This window comes from Gobio gobio (assembly GCF_949357685.1).
Source record: "Gobio gobio genome assembly, chromosome: 9".
In the NCBI taxonomy this organism is placed as follows: domain Eukaryota; kingdom Metazoa; phylum Chordata; class Actinopteri; order Cypriniformes; family Gobionidae; genus Gobio; species Gobio gobio.
The window spans coordinates 9008024-9032509 of NC_137115.1; the positions used below are offsets into that span (position 1 = coordinate 9008024).

The window sequence follows — 24486 nt, forward strand, 5'->3', positions numbered from 1 at the left end:
AATTCCCTATTGAGCTAATTTTTTATTTAAATATATATGTAACCCTAAGACGCTACAGTATACTGAAAAGGTGATATATAAAGTTCTCAGTCCAAAAGCACAAATTTGTCACGAAAACACGCAAATAGCACACAAAAACGGCATATATATCATGTCCAAAGCTACGCCTGTAATTTCTCAGAGGTGGAAATGACGGAGGTAATAATGACATTTTAGCAGTTTTCTGCAATATTAGCATACCCTCATGTCATGCTAAGCTACTTTTGGACTTAGCATGCTGTTTACTCATAATAAACATAAATACATTATTTTCATATTTGTTGTACATAATTCAACCGAACTACAGCCAACGTGGAAATGACGCTGAATAAAAATACTCTGTATAAAAGCTTGCGTTACCTTGATTAATGGTGCACCTTCAAGGTAAAGAGCACATGTGCCGGAAGTTTCATCTTCTTCACAAATATTTCCATGGGAGGTGGAAATGACAGAAAACCTGGGGACAGACTTATTTTATTCAAAAAAAATTTTTTTAATTGTGATATACATATGGAATTTCGATGGTGTGATATTATTTGATTTGTCCTTAAGACAAACATGTCAAAAAATATTTTTAAATCGATCCTTTAATATTAATTTGTAACATTCAAAGAGGGCCAGTCTGGGTTGGGGACAAGCATCAAACTGCAAAATCTGCTAATAAACAGCCTTGCAAAAGCATTTTTAAAAGAAAACAGGGGCAATATTTGGTGGTTACTAGGATGTTGGAGCATGAACTTCATAATGACAATGTATTTGTGCATTTGTTTACTTATTTACAAAAAAAGGCCAAGGACACTAAAGTGCCTGCAGTTGGGAGAATCACCCAAATATATATATATATATATATATATATATATATATATATATATATATATATATATATATATATATATATATATATATATATATATATATATATATATATATATATATATATATATATATATTTATTTATTTATTTATTTTTATTATTGTTATTTTTTTCATCCATTGTACATACCCTCAGTTTGCGGGTGCAAAAATGCAAAAATTTCATGACGACTTTTTCCTGAATAGCCAGAATGATCAGGCAACCTGCACAAGTAATGATGGGAAATTTCATTCAAATCACTTATTTTCAGATCTCCTGACATTTGTGTACCTTCCACTGACAATGTTAACTTTCTAAAAGTATATAGACACACTTACGTCTGTGTATCATGAACAAATGTCTTCATACAGCCGTACACACGCATCCGCGAAATAGCGTTTAAAACAGGTTACTGCGTCTTTAAATGGGGCGCGCTCTCGCCGAACAGGAAGTGTCGTCAAAGGAAAAGGCTCTGCATCTGCGGAAGTGTCAGTCTCCGTGTGTTTTCTGCGATGTGTTGTATGTGATTGAGAATTTATTGCTTTGATTGTGATGTCGGTGCTCTACATGGATAAATTAAGTCGTGTTTATGAGCGATATCGGGAGTATGTAAGGACAAATCCCTCGGCCGCGTCTCATCTGGAGAGCGGCGTGCGCGCGCTGAGTTACCTGATCGCAGGTGAGACACTGGTAGATGTCTGTCAAAGCGAAAGTAAACATTCTCTCTCACGTCTTGTACAATTGTGAAGAGCAAGACTGAAGCTAGATGCATGTTTATTCCGTTATTCTGCAGTTGTCTGTATTGTGTTGTTATCTTCTGTATTTGGGTACTTGTTTTTAGTTAAAAACATGACATAATTCATCGAATGTATAATTTTCATGCCTTGTGCACATTTCTATAAATACAATTATTTCATGTAGACTAATTAACATGAGATATAAAAATGCAGAATATGTTTAGATTAAGTTTGTCATGCCACAATATAACGTTAGAAACCATAACGTTTGACTTGTCATGCGAACTAACCGTTTAATTTATAACGTATTTACTAGTCAAATGTCTGGACACACCTACTCATTCTTTATTATTAGCTACTATGTTCCACATTGTAGAATAAAAGTCATAAAAACTATGAAATAACAGACATTGGAGGATGAAAATTGAATAAAATGTTTAAATAGGCAAATCCGTTTAAATATATATATATTTTTATGTTTGAACTTCTTCAAAGTAACCACCCTCTATATTATAGCTCTAGAAAGTTTTAAGTGAATTTTTGATCACATAGAATTATGACTTCAATGTATTTTCTTCATTACAGGACGCTTCTCAGACTCTCATGAAATCTCAGAGTTGGGTAGGATTCACTGCTTTATATAAATCTTTTTGTTTTATTGTTGTATTAATGATGATGTAAGAGCATGCCCTTCAATAAATTCTGTTGTGTTTTATGTGTTTCTCACTTTGATTTGCAGTCTACTCCGCGTCTAACCTACTAGTGCTGCTGAATGATGGTATCTTGAGGAAGAATCTCTCTCGGACATTGCCTGTGGTAAGCATTTCCGTTAAATCCACCTCCTCTCTGACCTGAAAAAAAAAGGTCCTTTTTTGTTGCTGTGCCTTTAAGGGGTCATCGGATGTCCATTTTCCACAAGTTGGTATGATTCGTTAGGGTCTTCAAGTAAAGGCTGTAACATACTTTGGTGAATTTCACAATGTTTTTACCTCCTCAAAAATAGCTTACTGTGTCGGTGTATGTCTTTTTAAATGATAATGAGCTACTGCTCACCCCACCCCTCTCTTCCGTGGGGCGTGAAGGGCGGAAATATGCTAATAGGGGGCAGTCCGTCAGTCCTGACATCATATTGCTCGGAAAATGAAAACGGCTTGATTATTGAGTGTGTTTAGGCTTTTTGAGAATTAAAAAAAAGGAGTGAATGGATTTATATCATTGTAGGGTGATTGTGACCACACATTGCAAAGACATTTAAATGCAAAAACACCATATAAAAGTGAATTTAGCATCCAATGACCCATTTTAGAAAGTGCCCCATTTGCACATGGAATGGTCCACTCACGTTGACGCGTAAAAGATTCACCTTGTATGACATTGCACAAATAATTAGTCAGACTGAAATTAACGGCCTTGCTAAAAGTAAACTTCAACCGCTCTTTGACATTAGAATGTTTTTTCCTAGTGTAGTTTTAAATGCTCTTTTTGAACCGGAGACTAAGTTGAGTTCTGACAGTAGGGGTGTGCGATACTGACAAAAAATTATCATGATAATTAGACAATATTTTGCTTAATGGTTTTTATTTTTTTGTGCTGGTACCTTGACTTTTTTGGGCCTGTTAGTTGACTCACAAAGCTTTTAATATTTTTAATGTTCTGTGCGCTAGTTAGTTCACAGCAGGGACTGAAATGTACTTTTTAATTAAGGGGTGATTTTTTTTTTGCCACCTTAAATTGATTTCGAGGGGTATTTTGACCTTCATAATGGGCCATTTTTTGTTCTAACCTTACTAGATGTATGCATCATCTTTTTCACGTCAAATGTTTGCATTTAATCAACAAGTTAGAATAATGAGAAATTATAGGCTGTAACAGGGGCGGTTCTAGGATTTTCATTTTAGGGGGGCTTAGCCCCCAGTGATGGTATTTTAGGGTTCAAATTGAATAACATAGTCAAAAAGTCAAAAGTCAAAAAATAACATATTAACATACTGATATTTATATGTTTTATGAATACTTTTCTTAGACACGTTAATTTACTGTTTATTAAAGTTTTAAGTTTATTAAATTAATTCACAAAATAAACACATTCATTACCGATCTTATGCCCAATACAGGCTGAAATAGCTGAGCTTTTTTATTTATTTACTGAAGGCTACAAATGGAATAATATTAATTTACAATATACACATTCATTATTAATATTATGCCTAATCTGAAGAAAACGGATTTGTTAATATTTCTTGTTTGTTAATTACATTATGAATCACATTGGACTATTTTCAATTCAAATTGGCGAAATTAGACAAAAGTGTAGGCTATTCATTTGCCTGAATATTTTTGTCTTTGTTTAACATTTCTGACTTAAAGAAGCAGAGTCTTAGCTTACATTTCTCACACTTGACATCGAGTCGTGCTGCTAAAATTTGCGTTTAGCCTCGCAGATTCTGTGTGAACATAAAGCCCGCCTACTCTGATTGGATTGGTTTTCTCGAATATTTTGACATTGACGAGCGATGACAGACCAATGAGGCTCAGATGAACGCACACACCTCTGCTTCTGCACATCAGCTTCCACATCGTTAAAACAATATCAGACACTCCTATCTGACAGTTACATTATGTTTTCATGGTACATCAAGCTCTTTTATCGATTTAAAAGTTCTCATAAAATGTCTCTTCTTAGGCAGTTTCTCTTTCTCTCTCTTCTTAATCATCACACTTGCATAAGGGACTGATATGTGCTTGTGCAGTTGGCATGGCAACCACCAAAAAGATATCTACGAATGAGAGTTGTCTATTGTGAAACAGCACAGTCTGTGTCTGCTTCAAAAGAGAAGATTCAAAGTTGTGGCAAGATTTATTTGTTCAAAGTTACAGCTCACTGCTTTCTTTGACTGCACTTCGTCAAATAATTTATTTCCCCAGTCTTTTGCCCCAACTCTGTCACTGTTCTGCAATAGACTTGTTGTTATCACCATTTTCGCCCCGACTGATGACAGCCTTGTGTCACCGCAGATGGCTTTGAAATGGGCAGCTTGTGAAACACGCCTGACCCCTTTCAACAAGCACAGCCTACAAAGCTCCTTCATTGTTTTTTTTCCTTCATGTTTGTACTTGAGAGACATATTTGGCTTTGCGGGCTCCTTTGGCAGTGCACAGGAATAAACACATTTAAAGACAGCTACTTTCAGAGCAGCTCAGCCACGGGGACAAGAAGAATGAGTTTGCGTTTTCAGCCATGGGCATTTGAGCAGTGACCTTAATGGACCTCCTCAGAGGCTGTTTGACTTTATATTGAGTTTGTGATAGTCCAACTAGTCTCCAGCCAGAGTAAACGGCATAACGTCTAGTCCTCATTCTCATTCTGGCTTATTCTAGCCAAGAACCAGCTTAGACAGGAAGAGACATACATGTAACGAGCCCAGCCACAGTTCCTTTTGTTCCATTTAGGGGTGGGTTAAAGGGTTAGTTCACAAAAGAAAATTTTATCATCAACTACTCACTCGTGTCGCGTGTCATTCCAAACCTTTAAGACTTTGTTCATCTTCAAAAAAAAAGAAGATATTTTCAATGAAATCTGAGAGATTTCTGTCCTTCCAATGAAAGTCATTAACCCAAAACTCGTGACACTTCAAAACGTTCATAAAGAGATTTGTAAAATAAATCCATACGAATCGAGTGGTTTAATCCTTCAGTCTTCAGAGCCTAACCCTATCCCATTCACTTTATTTATTGCATGGCTTTGTGGAATACTTGATTCTGATTGGTCAATCGCGCCATCCAGCGGTATGTTAATCCTGAAATTAATTAACACCGGCTCATCCGGATAACTGAAGTCGGCGTTTGCTAGGATCGTGTTTTCTAGGTGGAAGTTTTGCGTTTGAGCTAATAAAATATTAAAACTCAAATCATTATTTTGTGTACAGTTAGTTAATGTTGTCATTCGTTATGACTGACATGCTCTCTTTTATGTCATACAAACGCAGGCGCCTCAGAAAAAACGAATGTCAGAATATGTATTAACACCTTTAATATTATTTTTCTTTATCCAAATTCTAATTCAGTCTCATATTCAGTACATTGTTTATCTGTTCATGATACTTGGCAAATGTTTTATTCACAAATGCAAATTTTTGGCCAAGATCCTGCTACGGTCAATTTTCCTGGTAGACTATAATTCATGTTTTGTCTTTGATGGGCATAAAAAACGAAAAAATCTTTGAAAAGTCAAACATTGATTTCAATGTTTAACCTATTTATTTATTTATTTATTTCCCCCCTCTGGCTATTTTATATTTTCTTGTTATATGTCATGATTTTTTTATTGTTCCTGTTATGTACTTGTTACATTCTCATATCTTGGCATTCTTATAAGAAAAATCAGCTGTTGACATTTTTTTTTTATGGATTATAAGATAATAATCAGGTACGATTTTAAAACTTTAATCTCAGATCAATATTTCTTATCCTTATAATTATTTATGTGGTGAAATAACATGTAATAAGTGGTATGACTGTACTGACTGTATCCCTTAAAGGTGCAGTGTGTATTATTTATGAGGATCTATCAGTGATGGAGTACTCGAGTCCTGGACTCGGACTCGAGTCCGACTCGAGACTCCGTTCTCTGGACTCGTGACTCGACTTGGACTCGCGGACTGATGACTCGTACTTGGACTCGAGTCTCGAGCATATATAAAATCGCACTTGGGCATTCATCAAATTAATTACGTTGTTTCTGACTAAATAGGTTATCAAAATTTGATATAAGTTGTTACACTTTTCCTGTTTCGGGCTCCCAAGACCGGCCGTGATCTATTTTTTCCCTCACAGACACTGCTACCGCTCGCTCTCCTTGCTTGACAACACACTCACTGACTGACGTCACTCACTTTACGCCGCATTCTTGTGCATTATTCGCGGGCTAAATGTTGACATTTGTTGTGAAGTTCGCCTACACGGATTTTGCATCTAATGCTGAAGAGAGCAGCGCTAAATGTTGTGTGTGTAATCGCACAATTGAGGAAAAGACTGGGACAACTTCAAACTTTAACAGACATCTGTCACGGATGCACCCAGAAAAGTAAGTAAAATGCTTTCCATTGGCTAACATTAGCTTTAAAAAAACTATTATTGCCTAATGCATATATGATAAACAGAGGAAGCTAGGGTTGGGCGATGTCTGCCTATTTGGCATCAGACGTCGACGATGTACAGTGAAGCGAATGTACAGTGACGTGACAATAACTACCAGATTCAAACTGTGCTTTCTGCAATGTCTGGCGCTGAGCCAAAGATGGACGCGCTCGGAGCTTAATCCCGCTTATGTTTATTTTAGATTTCAGATATTTAAATACATATAATTTATAGCAAAACAATACATTTATAGTTTGTAAAATTCACAATGGTGTCTATGGAAGCAGCAATAAACAATCCTTTCAAATATATTTGCCGACATGACATACACTACAGGCCAAAAGTTTGGACACATTACTATTTGTAATGTTTTTGAAAGAAATTTCTTCTGCTCATCAAGCCTGCATTTATTTGATCAAAAATACAGAAACAAAATGTATAATTGTGATATATTATTACAATTTAAAATATTTGGTTTTCAATTTATTATACTTTAAATTATAATTTATTTCTGTGATGCAAAGCAGAATTTGTCACAATGTCACATGATCCTTCAGAAATCATTCTAATATTCTGATTTATTATGAGTGTTGGTAACAGTTCTGCTGCTTAAAGAGCACCTATCATGGCATTTAAAATGTTCCAAATATTGTTTTAGAAGTCCCAAACAACAGTTTTGCATGCATGCAATGACAAAAAAGACTTTAGTTTTCTTATAATATGCATTTATTTTTACCTGTTTAGACAGCGATTCTCAAATGATTCCTTTAGTGATTCACTTTTCAAAACCCCGCCTTTACGTGACGCTAATCTGCGGTGATTGGTCCGATGACCCAGTCAGTTGTGATTGGTATAGTCTGTGCAGATATTTTCGGAAACTGAACGCCCATCAAAGTCTTATAGTGACAGTAATTTGTTAATATGTGTCAGGAGTTATGAATATGAAAACCGCGTCGGTACCGTTTGATTGGAATATGAGCCTCAGCTGATCTCATTCATAAAAAAACTCCTCTATTCTCCTCACGAAGACTCGCGACAAATCAACATCCCTCAGGGCTTTTAGTTCAAAAGTGTGCAGATGAGGAGACATATTGATAGATTCTCATATGTCTGTGTCAAATTTCTAAACAGGAGTATTTTTTATTCAATACTTCCTCAAAATGCGCAGATATAGCCTAATCATGAGCGATTGAGTCTCTTATGTGTTGTTTTCAATTCATCCTGGCAGCCAGAGGGCGCTCTGTGCACATGTAGTCCATGTACAGACAGACGAAGAAGAACCATGTGCCATAATAGAAGTCCATAATAAAAGCTTCCTGAGATCGCGAAACATGCAAATAGAGACATTTGACGATTAAATAAACACACAATCGCGACAATGTATGGTTTGTCTTCAAGCCACTTAGTCTTCAAATGCTCATCCTTGGGCAGATGAAAAAAGTTTGCTTTTGAGTCGCTCTTCAGAACACAGCGTCTCGTGGCCATGATGTTTTCTAGTTTTCACTGGCGTCTTGGAGCGCAATAAGTGGGCGTATCGTATTCAAATAACTTGACAAGTTGACGTCATCTAGTCAGAGAAAAAGCTTCGGTCTTCTAACGATTCTTAAAAATGACTCAGAGTCGACTCTTACTTTTGAAAGAAAATAACTATATATACGGTGCACTGTCATATTTCAAACTTTGCAGGATGTTTTTGTTCACTTAGATCTATGTTACACACTACATGAAAGGTACATTTCAAAATTCCATGATAGGTGCTCTTTAATATATTTGATGAATAAAAGGTTCAAAAGAACTGCATTTATTCAAAATAAAAACATATTTTCAAATAATATAAATCTCCTTTACTATCACTTTTTATCAATTTAACACATCCTTGCTGAATAAAATTATTGATTTATTTCAAAAAAAGAAAGAAAAAAAATGACTGACCCCAAATTACTGACCAGTAGTGTATATTGTTGTTACAAAAGATTTCTATTTTTAAAACATTTGCTTCTTTTTTTTTTTTTTACTTTTTATTTATCAAAGTATCCTAAAAAAGTATCACAGGTTATGAAAAAATATTAAGCAGCAAAACTGTTTCCAACACTCTTAATAAATCAGAATATTAGAATGATTTCTGAAGGATCATGTGACACTGAAGACTGGAGTAATGATCCTGAAAATTCGGCTTTGCATCACATAAATAAATGATAATTTAAAGTATAATAAATTGAAAACCAAATATTGTAAATTGTAATAATATATCACAATATTACATTTTTCTTCTGTATTTTTTCTGTATTCTCGAACACGGGACTCGACTCGGACTCGAACTCAGGTAATGGTGACTCGACTTGGACTCGACTCGGACTCTTCTTTGGTGACTCGGACTCGGAACACTGGGACTCGAGACTCGACTCGGACTCGACAGTTGGTGACTCGACTACAACACTGGGATCTATTAACAGAAATGTAATATAATATACAAAACTATGTTTTGAGTTGTGTATAAAGACCTTACATAATGAACCGTTATGTTTTTATTATTTTGGAATGAGCCATTTCTATCTGCGTACACCGCGGGTCCCCTTACAGTGAAATCTCCATTTTGCGCCATCATGTTTCTACAGTAGCCCTAAATGGACAAACTTCTCTACAGAGCGCTAGTCACTCTCTCCGACGATGACATTTTTTGTCCTGTGTCGGCCACCGTAGCTTCGGCCACATGTGCTTCGACAGGGAGGGGTTAGCGGTGGGCGATTGCAATTCACAACCTCACCACTAGATGCCGCTAAAATGTACACAATGCACCTTTAAATCTCTGGCTAGTTTGAACTTGCCGCTTGCTAGCAACTACTTTCTCTGTGGAAAGCGCGGACAAAATATTTTGACTCAGATCAATATTTCATGGCTAATTATTTACTTATGTGGCAACGCTTCGCTTCAATGTCAAGATCTCCCTGTCAGGGTTCATTCTGCGATAAGAACCAACTGGATATCCATTTTCCCTTACATGATGAATACATTTAATTTAGGCTTTTATTCTCACAAAAACATTGATAAGCAAACATGCATAGAAGACTCAAAAATGGTATCGAAAGCTCAACTGTATTTGTGTGGCATACGAGAACAAACCTCATTGGTTCTCGAGCATCAGCATGCATGCTTGAGCTCCTGTTTACCAAATTTGAGTTTGCTGAAAAACAAACATACTAAATCAAATGTGTACATATATATTTAGTGATCAGGTGATTCGTGTCTCTTCAGAAGACTTGGATTAAACTGCTCAATTTAATTCAGTTTTACAATGAATGTTTTGAAGCGTCAAGAGTTTTGGGTGAACAGATTTTCAGTGGAGGAATAGAAATCTCTCAAGATTTTGTTAAAAAGATCTTCATTTGTTTTTCGATGGATGAAAGTCTTATGGGTTTGGAATGACATGAGGGTGAGTAATTAATGACAGAATTTTCATTTTTGGGTGAACTATCACTTTAATCTAAAATGGATTAAACCACAATATTAAAGAGGATGAATTTTAATAATTAAGCACAAAGACTTAGACTGCAGTACGACTAACCTCTTTCCCTTTGGACCAAATTGAACGGAGAAATACTAAACATTTATCTGCATTTTATCCTGATCTTATGCGTGTGTGTGTGTGTGTGTGTGTGTGTGTGTGTGTGTGTGTGTGTGTGTGTGTGTGTGTGTGTGTGTGTGTGTGTGTAGTCTCTTTCTCAACAGAAGCTGTTAACCTGGTTGTCAGTACTGGAGTATGTGGAGGTTTTTACTGAGATGGGAGCCGCCAAGCTGTGGGGGGAGGCTGGACGTTGGCTTGTTATTGCTCTTATTCAGATTGCCAAGTAAGGACCCTGTTTCAGAGGTAGTATGCTTAAAGGAGTTGTTCACCAAAAGGACATATCTTCATAGTTTATGCACCATCATGTAATTTCATGTATGACTTTCTCTTTTCTGTGGGATGTAAAATGGTTATCTGAATGTCCTTGGTGCTCTTTTCCATACATTGGAAGTGAATGGGGACATGCACTCCAAACAAGTTCAAAAATGGTCATTAAAGTATCTTTAAAATAGTCCTTATGACTCCTACACCAAGTTTTCTGAAGCCATACAATAGCTTGGCGCAAAACACAAATATTTAAGGTGTTATTTTATGAATATCCCTCTGCTGTAGCTCTCATTGATCACTTACAGTAACCTGATAATTATTGCTGTATCCTCATTTTTGTCACCCCAATTAGCATTCTCTTCTGTGTTTTCAGAGCGATTCTGCGCTGTCTCCTGCTTTTCTGGTATAAATCAGGCATCCAGACATCACCACCTTTAATTCCTCTGGACAGGGATTCTCAACTCTGTAGTCAAGGTGAGATGGACAAGAACAGAGGTTTGCGAAAATAACTAGAAAGTTCAAGACAAACATTTGACTCAACAAAGCCTTGTATGAAACTTTAACCTTCGGTAGTCTTATATTTTTTTATATATCAATAGATGTATATATACTACATATACATGGAGCGAACCGTTTCGGTACGGGGCTTTCGGTTCGGTGCACGTGTGTACGGTTTCCGAATGCAATCTTTAACAGCTTGTTTTGCGCGGAACACACTTCAATCTGAGTTCCCACACGAACATATTAAGTATTCAGTCCATTTTATCACGAAATTCAAACGCTAAATGGCATTTTTACGCTCTTTAATGTGGCGTGACTGATCACAGTTCAAGTGGCAGCGCGACGCGCATGTGAACGCGATCATCTGTCAATAGGGATGAAACGATTACCGGTTTCACGATAAACCATGATAAAATTTAGTGACGGTTAGTAATATCGTATAAAATTTAATTATCATTAAAACCGTGTGTGATTATCATGATTGTGAAAACTCGCTGTAAATCTTGTCCAGTCAGCGTCAGTCTGGCGCTGCGCACCGCACAACACTGTTTTTTGATTCAGAAGAAATGGCAGAAGGCAGTGACAGCGCCGGGAGATTTTTCAGACTTCTAAAAGGACCAAATCTGAGGCGTGGTCATATTTTGGCTTTTACAAAAGTCCTGAAGGAAACTTAATCGAAGATGGTCACCCTGTCTGCAGAACATGCCAGAAGAAAGTCGCTGTAATAAGGGAAACACTTCAAAACTACAAACGCAAGGCAAGTGGACTTTGACCTCAATACCAAACTTACTACGTCTGGGAAATAATAACGTGAAGCGAACGAACAAATTCAGACAAGACTAGGGTGACATTTAAGGGATAATTATCAGGGCTTGACATTAACAACCGCCATTTGCGGGTGTAACGTTATTTCGGCTGCACACTAGCCACTCTGGCGGTTGACCTTATTATAGTCTTCTCAAAAGCCATCTGTTATAATCGCGTTGCGCATTATAACCACTCACACGTTTTTCTATTGAGTTTATGAATGCAATGTCTCATAATCAGAGGCGTTCAGATTAGCCGGAGTTTTGTTCAGAGTAGGGATGGCTCGATACCACAATTTTGGCTTCAGTACGGTACCACAATCTAATACCGAAGTACCGATATTAAATCGATACCATACAGGGTCTGAATTTTGATGCGGGTATTGCGCATAATTTTACTCACTCTCGCAAGTTTTGGGTTTATGAAGCAGGAAATTACCGCAAATGTTTATTATTAAATTAATCAACAAAGATTATCACATTAATCAGTCATTTGGAAACTTTTTTGTAAGTAATTTCAGCATTACTGCGCGTCTCCATTCTCTCAAAATGAGCAAATTGCTTCTGGCTTCAAAAGACATCATGCATGGACTATAAAAGCAGTCTGCGCGCTCAGATTCAACACTTTCGCTTCCGTTGCGGGACAGCTGACGGAAATCACTGCCCACGTCTTTTTAAACCTCGCCAATTTGAACATGCAAGCGATTTTATAGCATTTCGTAATACATATGGGATGAGCTTTGCGCTCATGCCAACAACAAACACACACACACACACACACACACACACACACACACACACACACAGGCCTTAAGAGCTCGCTCATTCCAAATTAAATTGTTTTTCCTCAGTCAAATACACACAAAATTATGTCAAAAATGTCAATCTTTAGTGAGTAGTCACATAAACAGAGTTGGGTATGTCTTTCGCGGGTGTAAATAGTGCAATAGTATGCGTCTAAAGTAACGTCACTGGTTGAAACGAACGCTGGAGATTTCATTATATTTAAACGATACGATCTTATGTATGTGCGTTAATCAGTGTTAAAAGAAAAATGTCTAAATTAGATCGTTAGAATTATGCACTCACCTGTCGATCTCATAATGTCTTACAAGTCAGGAATGAAGTGACCGATGCTTGGCAAGGTTTGATGGTTCTTCAGCAGTTTTATAAGCAAAGTAATTCCAAGTTTCACGTCTACTCCTGTCTTTTTTTAATGAGTTTTGTGCGTGTTGAGTGAGATTCAACTGCTGTATTCATCTTGTTCTGTTGCCACATTTGCCGGTTTCACGTCAGTTTGGGTAGCGCGCTGCCACCTAGCGGTGTACTTCGGAACAGCAGCATATACCGAAATGAGCAAAATCATGATATCGTACCGTTTGAAATAAAATATATACCGGTATTTTTCCAGTACTGGTATACCGCGCATCCCTAGTTAAGAGCGACTCTCACTCGCTCAAATCTGCACTCAAAGCGGAGATAAACGTGAGATGTACGCAGGAGATTCACTCATCATACAGTGGTTGACTGTTTTTGTTCTATTTCAGCAGCGTAAATGGTTTCAAACAAACACAGCAGAACCACAGCGCATTTGATATGACTGGCATAAAGTCGGCTTGACGTTGGCGAATTTAGGGACCGTCTCTAAAGTTACTTACAACATTGGTAACGTTATACATGTTTCTGACTTCAATAGCATTTAATGAGAATGACAGTCATAAAACTGACTGTAAAGTGATCATCTAGCTGTCTGGTATGATGCACGCCTTTTTGATATTTAATAAAATAAACTGTCAAATCATATGGGATTATGGATATGCATTATTTCACTAGGATACTGTTTGGGCTCTTACACAAAATATGCTAGATATAAATGCATCATTGCTGAACACTGATGAGAATATTGCTTGAGAATATATTTACAGAGATAATATTAGAGATTATATTTACGACAAATTATTATTATTTATGCGTTATGCGTTGCTATTGACGACGGCCATTATAAGGAAGGAAATCCCACAGAATAGAATCTAGCTTTAAAAAGTGCAAAGAGCTGCTTGATTTATTTGTGGTTTGTTGATTTTCAAATATAAAACTTGTTGAAATGTTTTAAGTGTGTGCATCTGTTGTTTTTGAACACTTTCATCTCATTTGAACAAAACCGTGATAATATTGAAAACCGTGATAATTTGGGTCACTATAATCGTGATGTTAAATTTCCATACCGTTTCATCCCTATCTGTGAGCGCGATCAATCATCTCTTCCTAAAGAATAAACATGAATGAACATCTGAAGGTATGTTGAGGATCCATTACAACTTACTGTCACGTATCAAATGTGGTGTAATCGCTCAGTCAGTGTTTCAACAGCGGAAAGACCTCAATATAACTGCTTGTAAACTAAACAATGTCATGTAGCTTCACATTTACCTCAGGCAGTCATTCAGTGTCCACAGAATTTTATTCACTATAGAGAAATCAACTCTTTCACTAAATATTTGCACTATATTAGCCTATATATTATTCTACTGAACCTTTTAGTGATGTCTTGATTATTTCATGTACGTTTAAATAAACCTGTCATGAAAATGAAAGACGCTGTGTATAAATGATTATATTTCCACAACGAATTGGAGAAAAAACACTATTTTATAATTAGATTTAGAAGTTATTGCAAAAACTGCCTAATGTGAAGTTTACATGTGTTATTTGAGTGTTGATTATACCTAAAAATAAATAGCAACTGAATTTAGTCTAATAGTTTGTGCTCTGTTGTTAACCTTTAATAGTAATGTGCAAGTAAGGGCTCCCTATATAGTTTACAGCAATATCTTCAATTAACTTTTAGTTATAATTTAATTAATTTAAGGACAGGGTTTTTTTTTTTTTTTTTTTCAGTTAACCACTGTTTAATAAAAATAAATAAAAAGCAATTTTGTAAAACTGCTGTACCGAACCCGTACCGAACCGTGACTTCAAAACCAAGGTTTTTTTTGTAAGAGTTGTCAGTTTTGTGTACAGTAACTCCCCTATTTTATATATATATATATATATATATATATATATATATATATATATATATATATATATATATATATATATATATATATATATATATATATATATATATATATATATATATATATATATATATATATATATATATATATATATATATATATAATAATATATAAATAATATATATACACGCACACACCGACCAGGCACCAATCAGGCATAACATTATGACTTCTTCCACCTTCCTAATATTGTTTTGGTCCCCCTTTTGCTGCCAAAACAGCCCTGATCCGTCAAGGTATGGACTCCACTAGACCCCTGAAGGTGTGCTGTGGTGTCTGGTACCAAGATGTTAGCAGCAGATCCTTTTAATGCTCGATTGGATTGAGATCTGGGGGATTTGGAGACCAAGTCAACACCTCAAACTCGTTGTTGTAATCCTCAAACCATTCCTGAACCATTTTTGCTTTGTGGCAGGGCGCATTATCTGCCACAGCCACCAGGGAATACCGTTTCCATGAAAGGGTGTTCATGGTCTGCAACAACGCTTAGATTGGTGGTACGTGTCAAAGTAACATCCACATGGATGGCAGGACCCAAGGTTTCCCAGCAGAACATTGCCCAAAGCATCACACTGCCTCTGCTGGCTTGCCTTCTTCCCATAGTGCATCCTGGCGCCATGTGTTCCCCAGGCAAACATTGCACACACACCTCGGCCATCCATGTGATGTAAAGGAAAACGTGATTCATCAGACCAGGCCACCTTCGTCCAGTTCTGATGCTCACGTGCCCACTGCTGCTGCTTTCGGTGGTGGACAGGGGTCAGCATGGGCACCCTCACTGGTCTGCTGCTATGCAGTCCCATACACAACAAACTGCGATGCACTGTGTATTCTGACACCTTTCTATCAGAACCAGCATTAACTTCTTGAGCAATCTGAGCTACAGTAGCTCGTCTGTTTGATCGGACCACACGGGCCGGCCTTTGCTCCCCACGTGCATCAATGAGCCTTGGACTCCGTTGACTCCCTTGACTCCCTGTCTCCGCTTCACCACTGTTCCTACCTTGGACCACTTTCTAAAGAGATACTGACCACTGCAGACTGGGAACACCCGACAAGAGCTGCAGTTTTGGAGATGCTCTGACCCAGTCGTCTAGCCATCACATTTTGGCCCTTGTCAAACTTGCTCAAATCCTTACGCTTGCCCATTCATCAACTTTGTGGACAAAATGTTCACTTGCTGCCTAATATATCCTACCCACTAACAGGTGCCGTGATGAAGAGATAATCAGTGTTATCCAGTTATCAAATATCACATTCTGAAAATATAAAATGCATACATGTGAATAAAAGTGAGCCAACTGCAAAAAATCTATATATACTAACACAGAGGTTTCAAACTCAAAAGTCAGAGTTAATTTATTGTTATTTTTCCACTGCATGACAGGAAGTGAAACCAATTGAAGTGTCTCTGGAAGCCGCCATGCAGGGCATTTAGCACAGTCATAACAAACAATTAACGCACAACAATACGTACAAAAACACTCCCACCGATGACAATAAACAAACAGCGTGTGAGACAATAAGAGCAGTGTATGGCCTGTGCAGATAAACTGTCATTGTGTAGGGCTGTCATTATGTAGGGCTGAGTAAGAGCCCATTGAGTTACTGCAGTTTGCCCTTGAACCTAACACCGGGAGACTCAAAGGGAAGTGTCTGTTCCTGCAGTCAGTGTCCTGTGGGCTCTCTATGTCGTAAAGTGATTTCCTGCACACCGCTCATACATTGATCTCCCTACACAGAGAACAATACAGAAGAAGATGATGAGGACACTTCTTTCGTGGGGCAGCGTTCAGGAAGAGTGGTCCGACCACTGGGAAGCAGTAAGACTTGGCACTAGCAATCTCTTCTAAATTGTGTTTCCCTTTTCACTTTATCCTTTTCCAGTGTATGAAAAAGTTCTGTGCTCTTATAGAAAGGTATTGTTTCCATTTTTTTCTAGCTCCATCATTACAGTCTCGTCTTTGGGGTCTCCCTCGGAAAATGAAAACAAGTAGGAATCAGGAAGAGGAGCTTCACACAAGCCCGACTCTTCTGGGTCTGCAGGAAACCATCGCAGAGTCCCTGTACATCGCACGCCCGCTTGTTCATTGTATCCTTTCTTCTAAATCTCTTTTATGACCATTTTCGCAACAATATCAGTGTAATATTATCCCAGGATAGCCGAATAGAATTAGCTATTGTAAGATTACTACTTAACATGACCGATTATTAATTAACATGACAGACAGCAGCAGGAATATTAGACTTCTGTCACTTTTAGAGCTTATGCACGGATCCAGTGTACTGTTACACAATATCTTTCTCAACTATTTATGTTCCAAAACTGACTGTTTAACTGAATACTCGCCAAGACGGGCATTTTGACATAATTTTGTGTTTATTTGACCGTTTAAGCACAATAAGCCACTCATTTTGGTATTTAGAAGCTGTTTGAGAGGCGGCTTTATGTGCACTCCACTTATATAGATATATATTACACTTATATTATTAGTGTTAATTTCGTCAGACGAGACGAGACAACCTTTTTTTCCATGACGATGACGAGACTGCACCAATGTCCAAAAACGCTGACTAAGACTAAATTAACATGCATTATTGTTGACGAAAAAGTACGAGACTAAAATGTTTTGCATAAAATAAAAACTAAGATAAAATCTCTCTTCATTTTCATCTTCAATCGTCTCTACTTTTTCATCATGAGATAGAATATTCAGCCGTTCAAAATATTCTGAATGAGTTCGCGCTGTTGCTCATGTACAGGTCTCATACACATAAATAGCTTATATTTTAGTTCAATAATATTTATTGAATATTTTGAGCAGATCTTTTGGTACTAAATACTATTTGTGCAATAAGTATGGTCCAATAATGACCACTTAAAATATTTTTCTTCTAATATTTGTATTATTTATATTATAATTAGTGTAGTAATAAAGGTTATAATGGAGAATTCCAATGCAAAGAGAAGTCATTTTGTGGCTGGAAAAATACAAGTCTTCACTTGTAATGCCATTACCCACTGGTGCCTGTATGGCTCTTTAATAAATGTACATGCAGTCTAGTTGCTAAAAAAAGTATTGCAGATCAAAACTGCTTATTATTTGTGAAATTTTAAAATGTTAATAATAGTGAATAGTAAAGAATGCAAGCAAATATAATCTAACCCCAAAAAAGTAAAACAAAATTGCTAAAAGACAAACATTTTTCCTTATGTACAGTAGACTATATATACATATGAAAATACTGAATCAAGATCGAAATCGATATTTTTTCCCATCGTCTCATAAGCTAATGCTGATTTTAGGAACGCTGTAAATCAACCAGTTAGCTATGGTGTTGTGGCACATACATTATGCAGGTTATATTTATTTTATGTAACTTATTTTGCCACACAATATATTGAGTTGTCTTTTGACTAAAACTAGACTAAAATGACGAGACTTTTAGTCGAATAAAACTTGACTAACAAAAAAAGATATGTGAATGACTAAATATGACTAAAACTAACAAGGACATTTGGCACAAGACTAAGACTAAGACTAAATTTTAAATAGGTGACAAAATTAACACTAGACCGACACATTATCTTTACAGCATGTTTAAACAAAATAAACAAGTCGGCATGAAACGAAAGTTGCGATAGTCTTTTCTTTCCCTACTGTGACGTGTATTCGAGTGAAACGGCTTCTCGCAGAAGAAAAAATGTAGTGCAGGACTTGTCCATATGGAATTGATTGGATGGTTGTGGTTTGCTATTGGTCGATTTCATGTGATTGACAAGTTGTCCCACCCTTGCACCACTAAACATGTCATCAGAGAGGAGAAGAGATGGGGAAGATATTTTTATTAAAGATTACGAAGAGCACATGAAATTTAAAAAAATAATGTGCACGGATAAATCATTTAATAACAGGGTTCCCACGGGTTCTTGAAGTCCTTGAAAGTTTGTTAATCTGAAAAAAAAAAAAAAAACAAGGCCCTGGACTGTTTTTGAAAATAAACATACATAGATACAGGTCCTTGAAAGTGCTTGAATTTATTTTGTGCAAGAAGTTTTCTGGAAAAAATGTCACTTTATTCCCTCAGGTCCGCTAATGTGTTATTATGTGTTACACTTCGTGGCCTATGCATACTAGCTTGCTTGATTTACGCTAGTTACATGGATTGACGCGTTACGTAAAGTGTTTCCTGTGTGAGATACTTTGTGTTGTACGTTGCCATGACGTTCACGCGCGCACAAAACTACTACAATGGTACCTCAACGTTTCACAGATGTGTGAAACATTGCAAAAAATAGGCTGAAACCACTGAAACGTGATGCCTGGACAATGCAAGTTTCAAGATATTTGAATGATGAATTTGAAGGTATTGGACCTGGAAAGTCCTTGAAAGGTCCATGAATTTGAACTTAACCAAGGTGTGGGAACTTTGTAATACTGTAATATTTCATAAAAAAAACAAGAATTGTCAAAATCAGAATTTTGATTTCATGAATTTAATTTCTACCATCATCCTTAACATTTGTAAGTGACCAGTCTTGGGATTTGCGGAAAACGTTCCTGGAAGCCTTGGATCATCTCTGGTCTCTTAGAGATAACCAGGTACAGAGTGCTTAAGTTTCTCAGTCTGCCAGTAAATATTTAAAGAAGTTCAATCTGATGCTGTTTTCTGTCCAGTTTCAGTTTGTTGAGTGACACCAAGGCGCTGAACCGCAGAGAGCGCGCTGAGATGAGGAGACGGGCATTCCTTCTCCTCTACTACCTGCTCCGCTCCCCCTTCTATGACCGATACTCTGAGTCAGTGTCTCCTTTATAGCACCCAATATATTTGTGCAGTCTTCTCATGTGATGTGCTTCTGGTAGTGTTTCGTTCAAATCCATAAGCTGGAGTATTAATCTTGGTGAGAAACTCAGCATGCACAATTTGTGCTACGAACATGAATGATACCTCAAATTGTGCAGTGTTTTAGAGGAGGTGCTGCTTTTTTAAGCAATGAGCTAATATTTTCACTTGTCAGGCAATTCAATTGGTAAAATAAAATCTGATATAGGTAGAGATGCACTGATTGCAATTTTCTTAGCCAATTCAGAATTATTATTATTTTTTTTTTGTAAACGTGACCTGCCGATATCCAATATTCTTTCTAAGAACTATGATTGACAGCATATACAAACAAAAATCGGTCCCACTTTATATTAAGTGTCCTTAACTACTATGTATTTACATCAAAAAGTACAATATACTTATTGTGTTCATATTGTATTGCTAAACACTTTTTCTGCTATTGAGGTGGGATACTGGTAAGGTTAGGGACAGGTTTGTTGGTATGGGTCGGTTTAAGGGTGGGTTGAGGTTTAAGGGAAGGGTCAATAGTGGTGTTATATATGTAATTACAGAAAGTAATTACAGGTGTAATTAAATGCAGGTATTTTTAAATTATAAGTACAATGTAAAAACATATACAATAAGTCAATTATATATATATATATATATATATATATATATATATATATATATATATATATATACAATAATACAATTGTATCAAAATTATTAATTTCAATGTTAGTACATAGTTAAGGACACTTAATATAAAGTGTGGTCCAAAAATCGACTTTTCTTCAATGCAAAAATTGTATTTTCATAAAAAGCAAGTAAAAAGACAAAAAAATAAGAACAAGTACAACAAATTCAAACAACAGCACAAATAAATGCAATAAAATAAGATATGAAATAAACAGCTTTAAGTTTTTTCAGGTGGGTATACAGTATATCCAGGTAATAAATACTACAGAAATGACAAAAAATACAGATTAATGCTTACAATTACTTACAAAAGTTATTCAGTCAAGAGTTATTTATTGTCTTTTGTTCTTTGATTAACATGACATGCCGAAGCCGGAATATTAGATTACTGTCACTTTAAGAGCGTATGAACGGATCCAGTGTACCAGGGCCGTAACCATGTCTTGAACTTTGGGGCAATTAAAAAAAAAAAAATGTATAAAGCATAAAGAAATAGAACAGTGAACAAAATGCTAGGTCTATTTCTAGTTGGGAAATAATCATTTTGGGACTATTTGCAAATATTATTTGCATTAATTCGCGTCAAATATATTATTAGTCCCAAGATTCTTCGCGTTAGTGAATAAATACATAGAGTCTGTGTGAAGACTGTGAACGAGCCAAAAGAGAACTTAAACCCCGCCTACTTTGATTTGATTGGCCATCTCAATCATTTTGACATTGACGAGCGCCGTTAGACTGCTGAGGCAGACCAGACTAAAAATGTAACTTTTGAACCTTTTTGTCTTCCTAACATACAGAGCACTGGGTAATGGTGCAGGAGAGCAGGGCAAGAATTTCAAATATTTGGGGGGACAATTTGGCCATGTCTAATTATTGGGGGGGGACTTGTCCGGGACATGTCTATGGTGGATACGGCCCTGCAGTGTACTGTTACACAACATGCGTTATCTTTCTCAACTATTTACATACCAAAACTGACTGTTTAACTGAATACTCCCCAAGAATTGCATTTTGATATAATTTTGTGTGTATTTGACCATTTAAGCACAGTAAGCCACTCATTTTGGTACTTGCAACTCACAAGCTGTTTGAGAGGCATTTGTATGTGCACTCCACTTATATAGATCAGTGGTGTGAGCGCAAAACCTGCAGGATTAGCTAAAATGATGTGCAATACATGCACTATTAAACTGGAGCGAACCGGTCCGTGCCAATCATGTGGAAAAATGGCTTGATTCTGGTCCCTGGCCGATTGGTGCATCTCTAGATATAGGCTTAGCAACCACTCGGAACACCCTAGCAACCGATGAAGGCCTGATATACTAACCGCAAAGTTTTTGTTCTTTGCTTGGGGTTAAATATAAGTTTGCATGTGATAACTTTGCAGCGATATACTGTTTGAAAACATCCCGAAGCCAGACACGCTGCTGAGAGCTGAGATTTAGCTGCGCACTTTCCTCTCAATAAAAAAATAAACACACAACAAAAATGACAGCGGTGAGAAAACAGCAGTTAAGTAAGCATCTGATCATGTTGAGGTGGATATGCACCAGCTCTGCAGTTCAGCACTCCAGTCATGTCATGTCACTTTATACAATAGACTGCTTTATAACAAGCAGCTTTACAGTATTAAACATGAAAAACAGTGTAATTGTAGCTTTCAGTTAGATTTACAACTTTAATTTCTACTATAAAGCAGTCCAGCCATGGATCGATGATAGTTTGAAGGTGTTTATCAGCCAGTGAACTTTCCCAGAAAGTTTACTTCGGCAAGCTGTTTCGAACTTCCGAGGCTGATTTTGTTCAAAATGACGTCACGCCGTTTTGTTCACCATGACAGCCAGCTTTGCACATGCATTTTTTTTCTCCAGAAAACATAAATTAAAAATGAATTTTTACAAGTGATCTATCTAGATTTCACAACGCACACTTTTATTGCATAATGGGGCTTTTTGTTCCCAGATCTAATGTCTCTTTTACACTCACAGGACGAAGATTCTCTTCCTCCTTCGCTTCTTGGCAGATTACGTTCCCGGAGTTGGTTTGGTTGCGCGTAAGTGGTGTATCCATCTCGCCCAATGCTGTCACACTAAAAGCTTTAAAAAAGCTCCGAGATATGTGCTGACTGGATTTCTTTTCCTGTCCTCTCAGGTCCACTGATGGAGTACTTGCCCATTTGGCAGAAGATCTACTTTTATAACTGGGGCTGATGTCGAAGTGAATCTTTGAGGTCTGCGCCGCCAAAATGTTAGTAGAATGAGAGGAAGCCATTTAGAGGATGCTACAGTGACACATGGACTCAAATCACACCTGTGCCAGAACATTACCACTTTTATTGAGGAGTTTTGCAGACGCACTGCTGCTCTCTGAGAATATATATCTGGATAGTGATTTTCCGATTGCTGTTTTTCTGATCTCTTTTAGCTTTCACATCATTTTATGCATCTGAGCCTTTTTCCACCACGTTTTTTGCACTTGTAAACATCTGCTGTCAAATGAATTTTGGCCAAACTTCAAGCTCTCGTATCCCGTAATCTGTAAATCAACATGAATGCCTTCCTTTTAATTTAGATGTTTATTTCTAGGGTTTTATTGAACACAGTAATTGACTGGCTGAAATGAAGTGAATTAGACAGTCTTCTGGTTCATCCTCAAGAGTTTTGTGGCATGGATGGGATGAAGCTAAATCTGATACTTTTAATCGTTGCTCATTAAATGGAATATTCCATCAATGATAAAGGTCTCCTGTTGTTTCACACAACGCCAATGAGACGTTGGTACCTAAACCAACATTATGAGCGTGTTTTTTTCACTGTGTGAAATAAACTCAATCGAGTCTCGGTTTGAAAGGCCATCATTATTTTGATTGAAAGACCTGGAGGAAAAATGAAAAGCATGACTGTTTTGAAATGCTTAAAGTGTGAAATTGGATAATTGGTTTTGTATATACTTCCATGCATTTAATAAATCTTTAAATAATAAGAGCCCTCATGCCTCAAGTGTTTTCCATCAGAGAGCAGAATTTATTATGCTGCTAAGAGCTACTCTACACATATGAACCATAACTCAAAGTCTGATCTCACAGTGTTTTCGTTCAGCTTTTCAAATCAATGTTTGAATTAAACATAAATGTGATGTATGTCCTACAGATTCATGGAGTCCCAGCAACCCCCTCACTGTGCTGTAGTGTGTACGCTCATGAAAAAAATCCCTGAACTACAGTATCAGCAATGCTGAAGATGATAAACTGCTTCCGGAGGGAAGGCAAAAAAATGTCCTCGTGGACCTCAGATTCAGGAACAGCCAAGCTATCCATTATACATCCCTGTGGGGTTAAAAAAGACATCTCTCTTGAATTGTGCCCCTAGATACTCACTAGCTCCCCATTGCAATTTATCTATCTCTTTCACTCTTTTAACTTCGTGCTGTGTGTGTATATTTTGGGACTTTCCTGATCCACTGGTGGTTTTGTAAGACTGCACATAACATAGTCATGTATCCTGTCTAACCACTGTATACTGCAATTAGTATATCAAATTGTAAAGCCTTTTCACCACCAGCAAATTACCTTCCATGTTGGGAAGGGATCAATATCTAAATCAATTTAAAAACAATTAAACCTTTATAGAGTTCATTAATCACGCCTAGAATTGATTTCCTGATCAAATGCATTTGCTTTTGTTGTGTTCCCTATAAATTATTTTATTGACGCAAATTAATACATGTAAAGTAACACACAGGCTTGTCGGTATATATAGTGCCTTGTGAATGTGCCTTTTTTCACATTTTGTTATGTTGCAGACTTATGCTAAACTGATTTAAATGACTTTTTTCCATAACAATCTACATTCACACACCATAATGACAAAGCAAAAAAAACTTTATAAATGTATTAAAATTATTTCTTTGCATA

General features: G+C 36.8%; 1 protein-coding gene across 2 annotated transcripts; it reads left to right on the forward strand.

The window, feature by feature from the left end:
* Positions 1–1334: 1334 nt before the first annotated feature.
* On the forward strand, positions 1335–24209 carry pex16 (peroxisomal biogenesis factor 16). 2 transcript variants are annotated; one of them, XM_079825897.1, is made up of 12 exons: positions 1341–1571; positions 2215–2250; positions 2369–2445; positions 10477–10610; positions 11028–11128; positions 16784–16864; positions 16984–17133; positions 19573–19645; positions 19721–19840; positions 22562–22626; positions 22725–22820; positions 23723–24209. In XM_079825897.1, exons 1-11 carry the CDS (start codon positions 1445–1447, stop codon positions 22781–22783), a joined length of 1023 nt encoding a protein of 340 aa, XP_079682023.1. In that variant the 5' UTR covers positions 1341–1444; the 3' UTR covers positions 22784–22820; positions 23723–24209. The 2 variants fall into 2 exon arrangements, with proteins under 2 accessions (XP_079682022.1, XP_079682023.1); XM_079825896.1 differs by lacking the exon at positions 23723–24209 and having other exon boundaries at positions 1335–1571; positions 22725–23557.
* Positions 24210–24486: the final 277 nt, after the last annotated feature.